This window comes from Polypterus senegalus, chromosome 9 (genome assembly GCF_016835505.1).
Source record: "Polypterus senegalus isolate Bchr_013 chromosome 9, ASM1683550v1, whole genome shotgun sequence".
Lineage (NCBI taxonomy): Eukaryota > Metazoa > Chordata > Cladistia > Polypteriformes > Polypteridae > Polypterus > Polypterus senegalus.
This window is the reverse complement of record NC_053162.1, coordinates 143,447,587-143,463,734: the sequence shown is the minus strand read 5'-3', so window position 1 is coordinate 143,463,734 and position 16,148 is coordinate 143,447,587. Positions and strand designations below refer to the sequence as shown.

The following is a 16,148-nucleotide window of genomic DNA, read 5'->3' as shown; positions in this document are numbered from 1 at the left end:
CCTGTGTATGATAGTGACTTTGTGTTTTTTTGTGTGCTTAAATAAACAACACTCTGCTGTTATCTAAAAGAAGTATTACCAATTAACTTGATGCTTTTTTGTCCTGTGACATTATGGGTATAGGTAACTAAGTGTACTTTATGCTCAGTCATAAAGTAGCTGCTTAAGAGGGGGTTTAGGAAACATACAAAAAATTAGCTTGCACTTTATGTATGTGCATTGTAAGGTCACTGTGATTCATCATTATTGAGAAACTCGCCCCAGTTCTGGGTATGGCAATAAATTGAAGTACAATGTGGTCAAAGTCAAGGTAAACTTTGCTATGCCTAATGCTAAACTCCATTGGTCATTTGCCATAAACTTAAGTAACAAAAATATCAGACAGAAAAGAGAGAAAATATACAGTAAAATCATAGTATAAATGCTCACCTATATTCCATAAACATGGTTTTATTGTAGCTGTCATTATGATACTTTTTACTTTGAAACAGACTAATTGCTGAAGGCACTAGTAATTTCTTTAATCATATTCTTATTCTGTGTTGTAGGATTTTATCACTTCTCAGTGTGCTGAAATAGAAGTTATAGTGCAGAGGATTAGCAGGATCATTAAAAAATTGATTAAGCTTTGTTAGCACAAAGTCTGCATTTTGCTATTCCACAGACATTTGATTAACCGTCAATGATGACTGTTCACTGCTTTAGTCATGCATTGCAGTTCAATTTTACATTTCTAAAATCGCTATAACTTTAGTTAGCTTCTTCTTTTACTTATAAAATCATATTTTAAATTCTTTACAGCAGCAGAGTATTTAAAAATACATAAGTAGTAGATATTGAATTTTAAAATATTTCCTTCAGGCCTAAATGTCATGCGATGATAAGTTTGCAAATTGAAAACAAAATGTATATTGTCTTAACAGAGCTTTGGAAGCCAGTGTTGCTGAGAGCAAGGCTTGTGTAAAGCGGAAAAGGTGCGAAGCTTGGGGAGATAATTCTTTGAACCCTACTGATTGGATTAGGCAAAATGACTGGCCAGTGGGGATGAAGAATGTTGGAAACACATGCTGGTTCAGTGCTGTTATACAGGTAGTAATGCTTTGATACTGACTAACTCTAGGCAGCAGAGTGACATTTACTAATAAATTATAGCCAAAGCATGCCATTACTAATGCCCAGGGGGAAAATCACACAAGTATACAGTCAATAATGTCTGTATTCTACATTTCTTCATTTTATGTGATTAGGTTGCACCTTGCAAGCTGCCTAAGAATTAAGAACACACGTACTGAACGTTTTTCTAGTAGCATTTTATGCCAAAGAAGTGTAGCAAATTTCAGTTTAAACATAACATACTTAAAACATTAATGAGCACATTAGAAAATTGTTCCCTGGTTTGAAAAAATCTCAGTTTCTTCCTGTGACATGGTAGTTCCAGAACTTGCTATAAACTGCATGAATCAATTAATCCATCCTGCCTTCTGTGAACAGTTCAAGCTAGTGACAGTAGTGTATTAGTATAGGGAGTATTTCATTAGGCTGCTTAATACCAACCGATCATCTTTTGCCTCAGAATACCTAGGCATTGTTCCTGACAACATACATTTGTATAAATGTCTACCCCTTTTCAAATTAATTCTTCTAACTGGATAATATATCCTGTAACAGGTTATTCATCATGTCAAGCTGGATAGTGACTCGTACTCGTATGCTCAGATATTGGGATGGATATTTGAGGAGTAAACCGCAAAACAATGATAATATTTTTATATTATGTACATTAAAGAACCATCAACAACAAATCAAAGAAATAATATATTGAACAATTATTATAAAAGTAACATTGAATAAATCTGACTCTGCAGCTGCATGAATACAAAAATATCACTTCGTTAGCAGAAATAGCTTAAAAGGTGATAGAAATATACGTTTTGTATCTGATACTTGTATGCAAAATTTGGTTGACCTAAGTGAAAGCGTATTCAAGTTATCATGTATATAAACACACACACAGACATAATTACAAAAATGATATTTTCAGACTCAGAGAGGTCTAAAACGTTTGAGATTCATAAAAATCTCGAAATCACATTTTTTGGACGATTACAATACTTTCCCTATACTTCGTATACGAGAAACTTACAGGCAGATCGACCATCAGGGCATTCTGGGGTGCCCAGATGGAAAGAGACCTTTTCAAATTCAGATAACCACCACATGCTTGTGGAAACGAAGTGTGCACAAGCTAAAATTTGCAAGGGGTATCCTCTGCCACACCCTACTTGTGGAAACTGTCTAGTGGAAATGATGGAGCATTCCAAAATCACCAAGGAGGACCACCCAAACCCACCCCACCCCCCATCACTCAGTGGTCTGGTGTCTGTGTGCTGGTGGTGTTTTAATAGTTTGTATCTGCAAGCACTGAAATAAATAGTGGAAACTGTTGTGCTGCATGAAATAACTGTGTGTCTGTATGCTTTATTGTTGAAAGTAATTTCAACTCTTTATTAAGGAACTCAATTCATTAAGTCACCCAGGGGCCTATGTCTTAATCTAGCCTTGATTTTACTGATCTGCATATTTTACTTATATCACATTACAGGCATCAGCCAAATATTAAGTAATAATAATGATAATAATCCAATAGGAATCTTAGGAGTCTTCCAATCTTAGAAGATTCCAGTCTTAGGAATAAAGTGGAACAGTAGGTTTGCAGCATTAATGTGTGCTGAAAAACACAGAAGTAATTGTGTGATGTTGTATGATGCTGTTGATCAGCATTTAACAGTATTCCCAAAGAATGTTCCCAAAACCTTGCTTAATGCATGTTAGCCAAGAATTAATGGGATGCTAGTGGATAAAGTATTCAGCACAAGTACTGATAACAAATAATGTAGCCACTTGCCAAATGTTGATTAAACAGAACATCCATATAATAAAAAAGACTTTATTATCAACACTTTTTGAACCCCACCTTATTAATCCACTCCCCACCTTACAAACTCCACCTCCATTGTTCACTTGCTAAATATTGACTTTGATTCCTGTTTTTCCTAATCATTTTCCTCTGATAATGACACCTGATAGGTTGTCGAAAGCTTAGGAATAAAACCTGTTTTAAGATACGTGACTCATTTTCTCTCTTTGTGGATCTCTAGCTACAAATATGCAAACTGTATCATAGACAGTCACTTCCATTTGTATATCCAAATGTGTATATAACCAATTTTGAGTTTGTTTATGATGTTTGTAAAGTGAGTTTTGACTTTGAACTTAATTCTCTTGGAACAGGGACGCGATGGGTAAGTTGGTTAAGTGCAAAAGCAACAAATATAAAAATTCATCTCTAGTATGTATTATAATGTGTCTTTCTTCCCACTACTTGCAGTGTGGCATTCAGTTAATATGTTACATATTTGTAAAATAACATTAAACAAAGCATCCATAAAAAAAAAACTATATAAACAAAGTAGTCGTTTTTGCAGAAAAAAATGTAATAATATGTAATACAGTTTTTGAAATGATGCAATTATTTTTGTAAAATAATCTAGTAGATTTATGAAATATTTTTTTTCTGTATGCCATAAAAAGGCCATGTTTCAAAATATGCAATTATAAAATTACAGATTAAATAAATGTAAAACCACAATACAAACATATTTCCTGCTGCTCATGGTACACTTAAAGACAGTGACTTGAACACTGCCTATTCTGCTTTGTCATCTTTCCTACTAGCTGACCATTATTGTGCAGTTTATCATTTAGAAATACGAGTTGCCTTGTTGTTTGAAAAAAAACTAATGCTTTCACTCAGTGTGTATACACATGTGCAGAGTTCATGAAAAACTGTTGTGTAGACTTAACATGATTGTTTCAAAAAGGGATTTATAGCAGAAAAATAAATTGATTTACTACAAGTTCCTATGTGATTGCAGTGCACTTAGTACATTATTTCTGAGCAATGTGTAACATTGTTTTTTATGGATACATTTACTGGTTAATTTACTGACAACTGAATGCCTGATTGGGTTTTCTCACCCTCAGCACACATTGTTTGTCCATCTCATAAAATCCATATTGTAAAAACTGAAAAAACTTAAACAAACATCACCATTATTGCAAATTCATAATTATTTTTCATAGAAAGATTTCAGTTGGAAGCCAACAACAGGAGAGCAGTGGGCAGTGATGTAGTTCTGTTTCAGCAATAAATGAAGCAATATATTGCCCCATAATGGATCCCAATAAAAATACAGAAATTGAAAAAAGGATATAAGGGCTTAATTTACATGCTGAACACTTAAAAAGACCTGTATATGTTTCATATGGTCAGAAATTTAGCTCTTAAGAAACAGCCATTTTTTTTCAAAACACCATACCAGTAACTTAGTTGTAGTTGTGAGCACTGTAGTATATATCTAAAGTTTGTTAACACAATTTAAATAGAAATATGTTTTCCAAGAATATATAGGGTGGTCCAGATCTAATTTTGCAATTTTCATTATATATAACTTTTAGTTACATTTAAGTTTATTACATAGAAAATCACCTGAAAAATCCTAAACCATCGAGAAATGTACGAACTGACGACATGAAGAATCGTCTTTGTGCTGAACTGGAATTGTCTCTGCATAAATCAAAGTCATCCAGACGATCTGGATCTGCATAATTAGATCTGGACCACCCTGTAATGTGTGATGGAGTTTATCAAAGACAACTGGAGAGCAAAGCCCATTCAAAACCTACAGTAATCAAAAGAAGTTAGTGACTAGGATGACTGTAACTTTTCTTGCATTCTACCCTTCCATATATATTTCAAGAAAGATACTTTTTCTTGATATGCTGTATACTTGATGCTTCTCAACATTTTGCTGGTAAAAAGACATTCTTTTTGTAATTGTAAGTAAACCATTTGAGTTTATTGGAAATTAATATTTGTCAAAAGTCACTGTTTTTAAAAATAGCCCATTTTGCCATAAAAAAAAAAAATGTTTTTTTTAGTAACTACAACCGCCGGCCTTATGCCACAACAGTAAAGTTAAGGCACAATCTTCAACTCGTATGGTTTTCTGACTCAAAAATGTGGCACAATTATTAGAATACTTACAAACAGTAAACAGAAATGAACACTGAGGTTTACTCCTAAAGGAAAATCTAGCTGGGAACAGCAAGTAAGTACAAGTATTAGGGGAAAAAATATAATTTTATTTGTAATGGATTTAATAGCATATCACTGGAAAATATAACTTTTCAATTTTGAATATTACATGTTCTACCTGGGTTTTAAGGAAATATTTCAATAAAGAAATAAATAAGTCGCAATTGCTTTTGAATCCATCAGATGGCTAATAGTTCAGTGTGCAGATTCCCCATTCGTCAAAAAAAACTGTATTTGGTAGATTCTGATGATTCTGGTCACATATTTTTTAGAGATTTGTAATATAGGGAAACAAAAACTTAATACCATATTCCTTATATGTACTGATATTTTTTTGAGATAATAAAGTGTTTTAACAAAGGAAAATATCTTCTCTTGTATGTTTTTTTTTTTATTAAAGATAACAAAAACAAACAAGTGGAAGCAACAATTACTGCCATCCCTGTAATAGTTTAGAAAATGCACATTACTGATTCTGTGGAGCTAGTGATAGTACTTTATTGATTTAATTCCTGCTATCTGCATAATTAAATAATGGTGTATTTGCAGTAATTTTGTTACTTCTGATGTACTCTTTTTAGTCCCTGTTTCACTTGCCACAATTCCGAAAATTGGTCTTGAATTATAGTGTTCCTCAAAGCATCTTGGAAAACTGCAAAAACCAGAGGGTAAGGCTATTTAAGAAAATAAAAGGGGGAAATTTAAATTTTAAAAATGTGGTTTCTTTTTTTTAATCATTAAGCATTTCCAGTAAAGAAATCAAAACATTAAAAATCATACAAATTATTACATTTATATTTTAATGAATTTTAATCAAATGTGTCTTAATTCCCTGTTTGAAAATATATGTATGTGTATGTATATATGTTAAAGTAGCCAGTTCCATTTACTTGGCATATACCAATTATTTATTAACTAGACTTTATCTAATGGGTTTTGTGTTTTAATGTTCACAAGTGTTGCTCAAAAAATATGGAAAAAAATACAATAAATATATATAATTCAGATGAAGGAAGTAAACAGAGAAATTAATGTGGTTCAAAGTGGTATGAAAGTCCTCACATTTGTTCTTAGCATAGCAGATAACATTAATATATTGTTATAATAAATGTTTAATAACATTATAAAAACCAGAAAGTATATTACAATAAATGGTGTTTGGACAGGATCTGTTAAAAGTGATTATGTTAAAAGATGTGTTTGATATATTTCAAATGTAACTTATTTCTTCAGAACATATGTATGTATATATTAGTTTTAACACATGAAATTGTGTTCTAACGTGAAACATTTTTATAAGTTAAAAAAAATACCTAGCCTGTTGTTATATTTAAAATGGAACTGATGGGAGCTAGGTCCAAATATAAAAATAAAAGCCTTAAAACATACCAAAAATGCCCACTCTGAAGTAGCAAAGTTTAATATTTAGGAAAACTGTAAAGACAACAAATTCAGAATTGTTTAAAATAATGTTTGCCAATTCTCTGTCATTTTAGCTGAATATGTGACTTTTTTTAGGTGTACTTATTCCAAAGTCATCTAGAATAAAATTATTGGGTCAATACTATAATGTGTATTCTTATATTGCACAGTTTTAAACATAGTATATGAAATTTGGTTGTTGTTGGTTTATGCAGGTGAAGAGAAACATTGCTTTCATGCAGGAGCTTCGGTGTCTCTTTGCCCTCATGGTTGGTACTAATCGAAAGTTTGTAGATCCTTCTGCCGCTGTTGAGTTGCTGAAAGATGCTTTTCGCACAACTGAAGCCCAACAGGTTAATATTTGTATGGCTTTTTGTCTTGTTGTGATCTTCATATAGTTGGTGGGTGTTAAACAATTTATATTTTTATTATGTATCCAGACAGTAGGTATTTTTTTGCCTTTGACAAGTATATACATAAGTGTACATTATGTAGATTTGAGTCATACAAAAGCATATAATTAAGTGTATACCAATAGTCCTTCAACAGCCTGGCATTTTATTTCATCCATCCATCCATCCATTTTCCAACCCGCTGAATCCTAACTACAGGGTCACGGGGGTCTGTGACGATGTGGGTTCTGGCTCCACACTCCCTTTGATGTTTGGGAACCCTTGAACCCAACACCGTCGATAATGAAACCGAGTGAGCTAGTCAATGGAGGCAAATAACTGAGCAAGGGGAAGGTATACAAAAGGTGCAACAGTGCTTTTATTAAAAACAGTCAACAAAAACAGTGTTCCATAAATAGTGCAGTTTCAAAGTTCTTCATTAAATAAATAATCCATAAAAAGAACGTGGAGGTTAAAAATCAATAGAAAAAACAATCCTTTAAAACGAGAGGTAAAATCTTCTTTAGGAAGCAATCTTAAAACAATAATAAATCCGGTGCAACGTTTCTGTTAGCGTCTCACCTGCTTATCCCGTTTGGGCTTAGCAGCAGGCAAGACGCTCTCTGCAGCTGCCCTCTTACAACACACGCGAGACTGGAGACCTCCCGATCCCTGGCTTCGGTCTGGCACTCATCCCAGTCCCCGAGACTTGATGTCCACCAATGACCAGGACGCACACATTGGGGACTCCACCACCAAGCCTCCCGACTTCCGCTGCCTTTCCCCGGCCTTCTGCGGCTCGTCGCTTTGCTCTAGGCACTCCCGCTACCTGGTCACTCAGCGGGAGCAACATCAACTCAAACGTCTGGGTGTTGGCCTAACACCCAGCTTCCCTACAGCTGCCCTCGATCGTGCGCTCACCACACGCACGCACCGCCTGTCCGTCTCTCTTGCTCCGCATGCCTCCTCGCTCCCTGTAACCTCTGTCCTCTTTCCTTTCCTTTTTTCTCTCCGATCGTTTCTTTTTCACCTCTACAACCGACTCGCGCTTCTTTATAAATAACCAGGGGCCATCACAGCTGTAGCATTAGCCACGGGAGCAATCACGAATGTGGGCAGTTCCTCACCTGTGCACACGGTGAGAAACGCCCACATCGACGCACTGCCCCGCTGCTCGCTACAACATCGCCTCCTCACGGCCGCCTCGGGTGCGGTGATTATTTATTTAAAATGAATGGCCTTTTCTCAACGAGCTGTGGACCCCATTACACCACAGGGTCTGCTGGAGCTAATCCCAGCCAACACAGGGCACAAGGCAGGAACCAATCCTGGGCAGGGTGCCAACCCACCGCAGGACACACACAAACACCAAGCACACACTAGGGCCAATTTAGAATCGCCAGTCCACCTAACCTGCATGTCTTTGGACTGTGGGAGGAAACCGGAGCGCCCGGAGGAAACCCATGTAGACACGGGGAGAACATGCAAACTCCACGCAGGGAGGACCCGGGAAGCGGTCTCCTAACTGCGAGGCAGCAGCTCTACCACTGCGCCACCGTGCCGCCGCATTTTGTTTCAATATTTCCAATTGCCATTTTTTTGTAAAATGCGATAGAAAGGTGTATTTCTCTTTATTTACTTCTTTAATGAGAATTTTATGCTCAGTAAGCTGATATAATCAGTAAATGGATTTTTACAAAGTAGAATATCCACAGCCATGTTTCTTTTTGGAATGCTATCTTTGTTCTAAAAACCATAATTAGCACTTTTCTAAGCTTATTGACTACACAAATTTTTTCCCAGGTAAACACTTATCCAAGGATTAATTAATTATAAAAGTAATCCTACTGCACACGGGGCTCACTATTTAGTTCTTAGATGTGTACACACACATTTTAGCTCGGTGCATATCAATGGTATGTTGTTTCCTCCATCAAGGTCTTATAACTGCATTGGTGAAGTAAATAAAAGAACAGAAAGAGAGTATTTATTTATTTATTTATTTTTATTACCAAGAAAAAGGAATTGAACTTTGGTGGGCATTAGTCAACCTTATGACGGCTTTTGATCAAGTACCTCATGAGGTAGCCTCAAGGACATAAGAGAATCTGGCATCAAGGAATGATTAGTACAAGCAGTGATGACCATGTATGTGGGAGCTAAAACGAAAGTCTGAACCAATATGGGCTATAGCGATTATTTTGACATCGGGGTAGGAATTCATCAAGGGTCCATCTTGATTGTGCTTATCTTTACTATTGTGCTAGAAGCCCTGTTTTCCAAATGTGTCAGAGCTCAAGTCTGTTTATCTGGGTGTGAGGTGCCTGGAGTTGTGGTGGGATGTGATAGCAGGCTGCTTGCTGCCTGTGCTGCTTGGCACATTTGGAAAACAAAGGAACTGATGATGAGGTTCAAAGGAATTTAAGGTGGCCCAGGATTACAAGTCTTTTCGTAGGTTTCAGAGATTCTAGTGTTAAAGGAGAAGCTAATCCAGTAGATGCACTGCCTTGAAGAAAGAGCTCTCAAAGTTAACAAAGCTAAGACCAAAAATAATGTGTGACAAGGTTTCCAAAAGGCAAGATACTGTTCTAGTAAATTGCAAATATCCCTGTGGAGTGTATCGAGGAGTGGTTGGGATGAACTCTACTTTATGCATCAGTTGTGACTTGTGGATCCATAGCCAATGTAGTGGTGTCAGAGGCTCTTTTGGACAGTTAAAGTACCAATACAGCTTTCATGTTTCTTGAGGTCAAAAGTCATAGTCTTGAAACATGTGACAGTTCCTGCTATCTTGGAGATATATTAAATATTTAAGGAGATTGCTCCAGTACAGTTGCTGCCAGAGTAAGAAGTACATGGAATAAGTTTAGGGATCTTTCTGTTGTAATTTTAAGCAAAGGTGTTTCCTTGCATATGAAGGGTAACGCGTACAGCTGCTGTGTTAGACCTGCTCTAGTGAATGCAAGTGAGATATGGACTGTGAAAGTTGGAAAAATAAGCAAAATTCCTCATACTGAGATGAGAATGTTGAGATAGATAGATGGCTGATGTGTCTTTACAGGAAAGTAGAACCAACAAGGATATTCCTTACACAGTTTCAGTGCAGGTGGAAAGTGTTCACAGGGCACCCCAAGAAAACATGCCGTGAAGATGTGCACACTAATATGAATATGACACATATGTAAATCAAGGCAGGGAAAACAGCCTGTAAGCATGATGCTGATTGAAATATTTATTACCTGAAGCAGGAAAACCTGATTTGTTTTGTTATTTGAAAAAAATTTATTGAATTGAAATAACTTTTAAATGAATAATGGTAAAATATATTTATGTGCATAACTCTGTGAAGAGTGTCTTTAATCATAGTGTTCATGATATGTGGTATCTCTTGGTTCTAATCAAATATTGTGAACTATTTTTGGTACAACAGGATGTTAGTGAGTTCACCCACAAACTCCTAGACTGGCTAGAAGATGCCTTCCAGTTGACAGCTGATGGAAAGTAGGTTTGAGTGATTTATATTTATTTGTTCTAGATGCAGTACAAGGAGTAAATGCAGTTTGTTAATTAAGAGTAGACTGTTAAGTAAATTTGGCTTTTAGCAAATCCAAAGAAATACTTCTTATTGAAAGTTTGAATTAAGAGCAGATGCTCAGATCAGTTTTTCAAACATAAATAAAATATGGACACATACAGTACATTGTAATTATTTTCTGCAATAAATTTATATTTTGAACTTATAATGTGTTTAGAAAACCTGAAATTGTCAACACGGACATAAGATAACGTATGTAATATGTAAACAAAACATGGTAAGGCAATATTAACTCATTTCACTTTATAGTAGATTAGTTTTATAAACATTTACAATTCACACCATTTTTTTCTTTAAATCTTTAAACTCAATTAGCCATTGATGCTTGCCTCAAATGTGAAACCGTTGCACATTTTGATAAAATAAAAGCACTAAAAATTTTGGTATTCTTTCAAAATTTAGAGGAAACACACTACATACTGGTGTAGGGTGACCAAATGTCCTCTTTTCTCCAGACATGTTCTCTTTTTAAGACCTAAAAAATGCGTCAGGCCGGGATTCTAAAATCGTCTGGGACTTCATTCTACCTCAGCCTCAAACATTCTTATATTGGATTTGGGTTGTGCTTCCCTGGGGCTTTCCCAAATGAGTTACTTCACCCTCCCCCTACTCACTTCCACTTGCTTTTTATAGCCTTGCTGCGTAAATGAGTGGAAGTGAGTAGAGGGAGGAGCGAAGTAATAGTTTTGGAAAGGGAATTATCGCCATTGGTCGGTCGCACTCACTCTTCATGCCAACATTGGTACACCTTGATAGCACCAGTGATTGTCCTCAGCACCACAAGCTTCCTTGTTTACAACAGCAAATGGCACCTGGCATTTGTAGTTAGAAAATGCCTAAATGTAAATTCACGGACAAACTAAAGAAAAAAATACCTATGTTTTCGTCTTGGTTGTGATGCATGGGAAGCTGAGTGCGTAACATTCAAAGCAGGCACTTTTCTGTCAGTGTCAAATAAAGGTGCCAAAGATCTGGAAGCCTATGTGAGTTCTGCAAAACATAAAACTGCATCGAGGGGAGAGAGCTCACTGAGTAAATTAACGGTGTACTTCGTGACTAAAACAGACAGTGCTGTAACTGCTGCAGAGAGTGCTTTTGCTTTCCATATGGTAAAGCATCACAATAGCTACAGGGCAATGGACTGCACATCTGACTTTTTAAGAAAGGTTTTCACAGATTCTGCGACAGCTCTAAAATTCTCAAGTGCTCACACTAAGACAGAAATGATTGTTAATGCCTTGATAGCCCCACATTTTGTCGAAGTTGCTCTGGAAGCACTTGAAGACATTCCCTATTATGGCATGTCCACTGATGGCAGCAATCACGGAGCTGTGAAAATAATCCCTCTGCTCATTCAGTATTTTTATTTTAAGATTGGTGGCATGCAAAGTAAATTGCTGCTGACACAGCTGACACTATTGTGTCATGCATCAAAGAAACACTGGAAAAGAAAGGGATATTTTCTACATGTATTGAATTTACAGGTGACAACTGCAATACAGTGTATGGGGGAATCTGGCATCATGTGGAGGGAAAGAATGTTTTTGCGAACTTAAAGTCCTTGTAGAACAAGTCTAACTGGAGTGGGCTGCCCACCACATATATTGGAACAATTGTGTTTACCACAGGGCAGACACACTAGATGTTGACATTGAGAACATTATCTTCAAAATTTATCAGTCCTTCTACATCTACACTGTGTGCATGGCGAGTCTGAAGGAGTACTGTGAGTTTGCTGATGTAGAATATAGAAGTCTCCTCTCTCACAGCAAGACACGATGGCTGTCATTATTCCCAGGAATTGAGAGACTGCTCCAGATGTATCCAGCTTTGAAAGAATTTTTTTTGTCACAGGAAAAATCACCCACACTGATCAAGAAGTTTTTTGAAGATGAGTTCAGTGAGATTTACATCTGACAAATGCATCCACTCATGTGTGTTTCAGTCGTACATTCAGGAGATGGAGAGGGAGAACAATTCAAATGTGGAAGTAAGGAAGATTTTGAACAACATTGACACCATGCTTCATGAATGCAAGATCAAGAACTTCAAGCTTCTTGAAGTTAAGAGTATGTTGGCACAGAAGCAGAAGTATGGATTTGGGCAAAGATGTGACCATTTCATTCCTCATGTCTAGGCATGTACAGTGCGTGTCTAGATTATCTAGAGAAATGGATGGCGCCCATTGAGGAGTTTTCCTCTTTCATGTGGATGGATCTGATTGAGATCCCAGACTGGAATGATGTAGAAGACTGTATCCAGCACCTAGCTATAAAAGAGTTGAAAATGTATGATATAAAGTGCTTTGATCAGGTCACCAGCCTAAGGAAATTTATTGAGAAGAGCAAACCCAATGGATCAAGGAGAGGAATCACCTGTCTGTTGATTCACTGAAGGGGATTCTGTGCACCCAGTACAATTTTAAACACACGACATACAAGGACTTTCATGCCTACCTGATGAGTAATTACAGACTATTGGCAAAGATGCAGTGTGCTGAAAAGTATGCTCAACCACATCAGGAGGACTAAAAGTCTACTGAAATGGCTGACTTTTTATTTTGTCTTATTTTATTCTGTGGCCTTTTAAGAAATATTTTGAGGTATGCTAAATGTTTTAATTTAATTTATTTTATTTTATTATTATTGCCTTATTTAGGGTCAGACATTGAACAGAAAGAATTGTCATTTGGCCAACAGTTATCTTCTGGAGGTACATTAAAAGCACCACACCACTGAAAGTGGTATTGGTGTTTTAGTTTCTGCATTTTAGTCTTGTTAAAGGCCAATAAAGTTAATTATCATAATATGACCTAGTAGCCATGACTGTAGACACATTTGTATGCATTTACATGGCCATTGTGCCACATGCCCTTCTCCCCCAAACCCCCCCCCACCCACCTACCCCGACCCTCTTCCAAGTGTCCTCTTTTTCACAAACTTAAATCTGGTCACCCTAAATAGGTGTGATTTGTGCTTGCCCACTTAACTCTTTAATTCACTGCCACCCTGACATGGGAATAGGATTATTCGCATAGTTACATTCCTACAGCACTTTCTGTTAATACCAAAGATTTTTTTCAAATGTTTTGTATGTGCTCCAAAGAGTATTTGGCTTTAATTCGGTGTGCCCCATGTTGTTTCTTTCTTAAATGTTCTCTGTTCAATGTTTTATAGTAACCCAGCTGGAAAACAGGAAAACCCAATGGTCCAACTTTTTTATGGCACCTTCTTGGCAGAACGAACACATAATGGTATGTTCAAGATTTGTTTAGCTAAGGTTTTGAATAATTTTGCATATGTTTTAAAATAACAGTTTTCACTGATTCCATTGAACCATTTGAAACTTTTTTAATGTCTTTAGGTTTATATTTGATTACTTGTAATTATTGGATCATATTAGAAGTACAGGGTTTGTCCATTAATGTTCTGTTTTTGATGACAACACGAGAGTTAGATGCGTTCATAATTTTATGAAATCACAACCAACATTTTGCCGTGTTGCATTTAAAAGACTGAAGAAAAAATATCCAAGTTTAATCTGTTTTTTTTGCTTTGTGGGTATGTGTGTGTGTGTGTGTTCTTAATACCTTGTGTGAGCACTGTAATACCCAGTGGACATTACAAAAAGTACATGAGGTTTAAACAGAAACCCTCTATTGCAGTAGGGAATTTTCAAACCAGAGATACAGTACTGTGGGAAAATAAGTTCTCCCTATGAGATGTTTTTTTTTCCCTTTTTTAACATATATGGGCAAGTTTTGTTCATTTAACTAGTTCATTTAAACAGTATAATTAAACATTCAATTGAAATTAAAATAAATGCAAATTTCACATGTGAAAAAAGTAAATACACCCCTGTCCAAAAATTTGAATTAGATGCACCATGTAAGGTGAAAATAATTAGAGAATCATCAGAGAGGATCTTCGAGGAACCTGTCTTATTTAAACCACAGACATTTAGTTTGGTTCAGTCTTTGTTGTTGAATTGTGTGTTATCACAATGCCTAGATTGAAGGAGCTGTCTGAGACTTCCAGAAAGAAGATTATGGTTGCCTATGAGTCTGTGAAGAGATTAAAAAAAGATTTCCAAAGAATTGGAAATCAAGTATCGCACTGTCCACAAAATCAACTACAAGTGAAGAAGATTTAAAAAAAAAAAAAACTGCCAACTTGTCCAGGCCAGGCCACATCAGCAAGTGCAATCCAAGAACAGACGGCAGAGCAGAAGTCTTTAAGAACCCCAGAACACTTTGACACTGCTAATGTCAAAGTGCATGTGTCTGCCATTAGAAAGCGACCACAAATTACATATACATGTGTCAGGAGAAAATCTTTGCTGTCCAGAAAGAACATCAAGGCAAAACAAATATTTACTGAACACCTATGCAGAAAACAGGACTTCTAATACAAAGTGCTTTGGACAAATGAGGCAAAGAGAGAGTGATTTGGCCATAGTACCAGTAAACAGGTTTGGCAAAAACAATCACAGCATTTTACCAGAAGAACCTACCAACTGTAAAGCATGTTGGTTGAAATGTTATGGTTTGGTGCTGATTTGCTGACTCTGGTGCTAAGCAGCTCACCATCACAGAATGCATCGTGAATTCTGCATTGTATTAGAGATGGTTTCATAATAATATAAAACCATTTGGTAGCCATCATTACTGTACTGTATGATAGTGAGAGTGTGGCTTGCAGTGGACTATTATGCTGTCCAGGTCTGCTTCTTTTCTTATTCTTTTCGTTGCCAGAATAAGATCAGACCCTCTGCATTCCTGTGGTGAAATAAACATGCTTATACAATGAATTAATGTTTTCCAAAATGCATCCTATAAGGAAATTAAAGCATCATACTGTGTATGTTTCAGTGTAACTCTGAAAAATAGTCAGATATGAAAGAGCTTAAAGAAAATGAACTCCCACAAAGTAAAAACAATCAGCTCAACAAATAAACCTGCTCCCATAGTAGCATGAAAATCAGCACAACAAATTTACAATTTGCTTTTAACCAAACGTATTCAGCTGGGTACTAAAATGTTTAGTGGATCGGATAACTATATACTGTACTGCTGTTTTTTATATAGAATTGCTTTCAAGATAGAAGTAACATTTAAAGAAAGAGCTTAGTAAAGAAAAAAAAAAACTAGGGAAAACTTATTTTTTCCCAAATCAAAAGATCACAAAAAATGAAAACAAGTGCTTTGTGAATTTCATATTTTTATTTATGTCTTGGATGTTCTATATTTTATAAAATAATAGAAGTGTAAAATATTTCATTACCGCATAATGGTATTGATGGATGACATGCTTATGCAAAGTAACTGAATGAGGATTTGCTCTGCTATCCAACTCTCATCAATAACAGCAGGAGGCAACTGTCTAATAGTAGAATTGTTAACTGAAAAGAAACTGACAATGAAAAATATGCAAATGGCTTTGTGAAATACTCCATTTGAACACTTATAGTAGATAATAATTTGTGATCTAAAGTTTAAAAATGAAACAAACCAGCTGGCTCTACAGTTGGTATTTTTATACTGGGAAGAGAGTACAGTAATCCCTCGCTATATCGCGCTTCG

The 16,148-nt window shown here is 36.0% G+C and overlaps 1 protein-coding gene across 1 annotated transcript in view; it reads left to right on the top strand.

The window, feature by feature from the left end:
- usp28 (ubiquitin specific peptidase 28) overlaps positions 1-16,148 on the top strand; it is a 119,904-nt gene that overhangs the window by 56,489 nt on the left and 47,267 nt on the right. Inside the window, 5 exon segments of the mRNA XM_039764004.1 lie at positions 924-1,089; positions 5,740-5,826; positions 6,796-6,933; positions 10,403-10,473; positions 13,744-13,820. Of these exon segments, the coding sequence (XP_039619938.1) occupies positions 924-1,089; positions 5,740-5,826; positions 6,796-6,933; positions 10,403-10,473; positions 13,744-13,820 (539 nt within the window).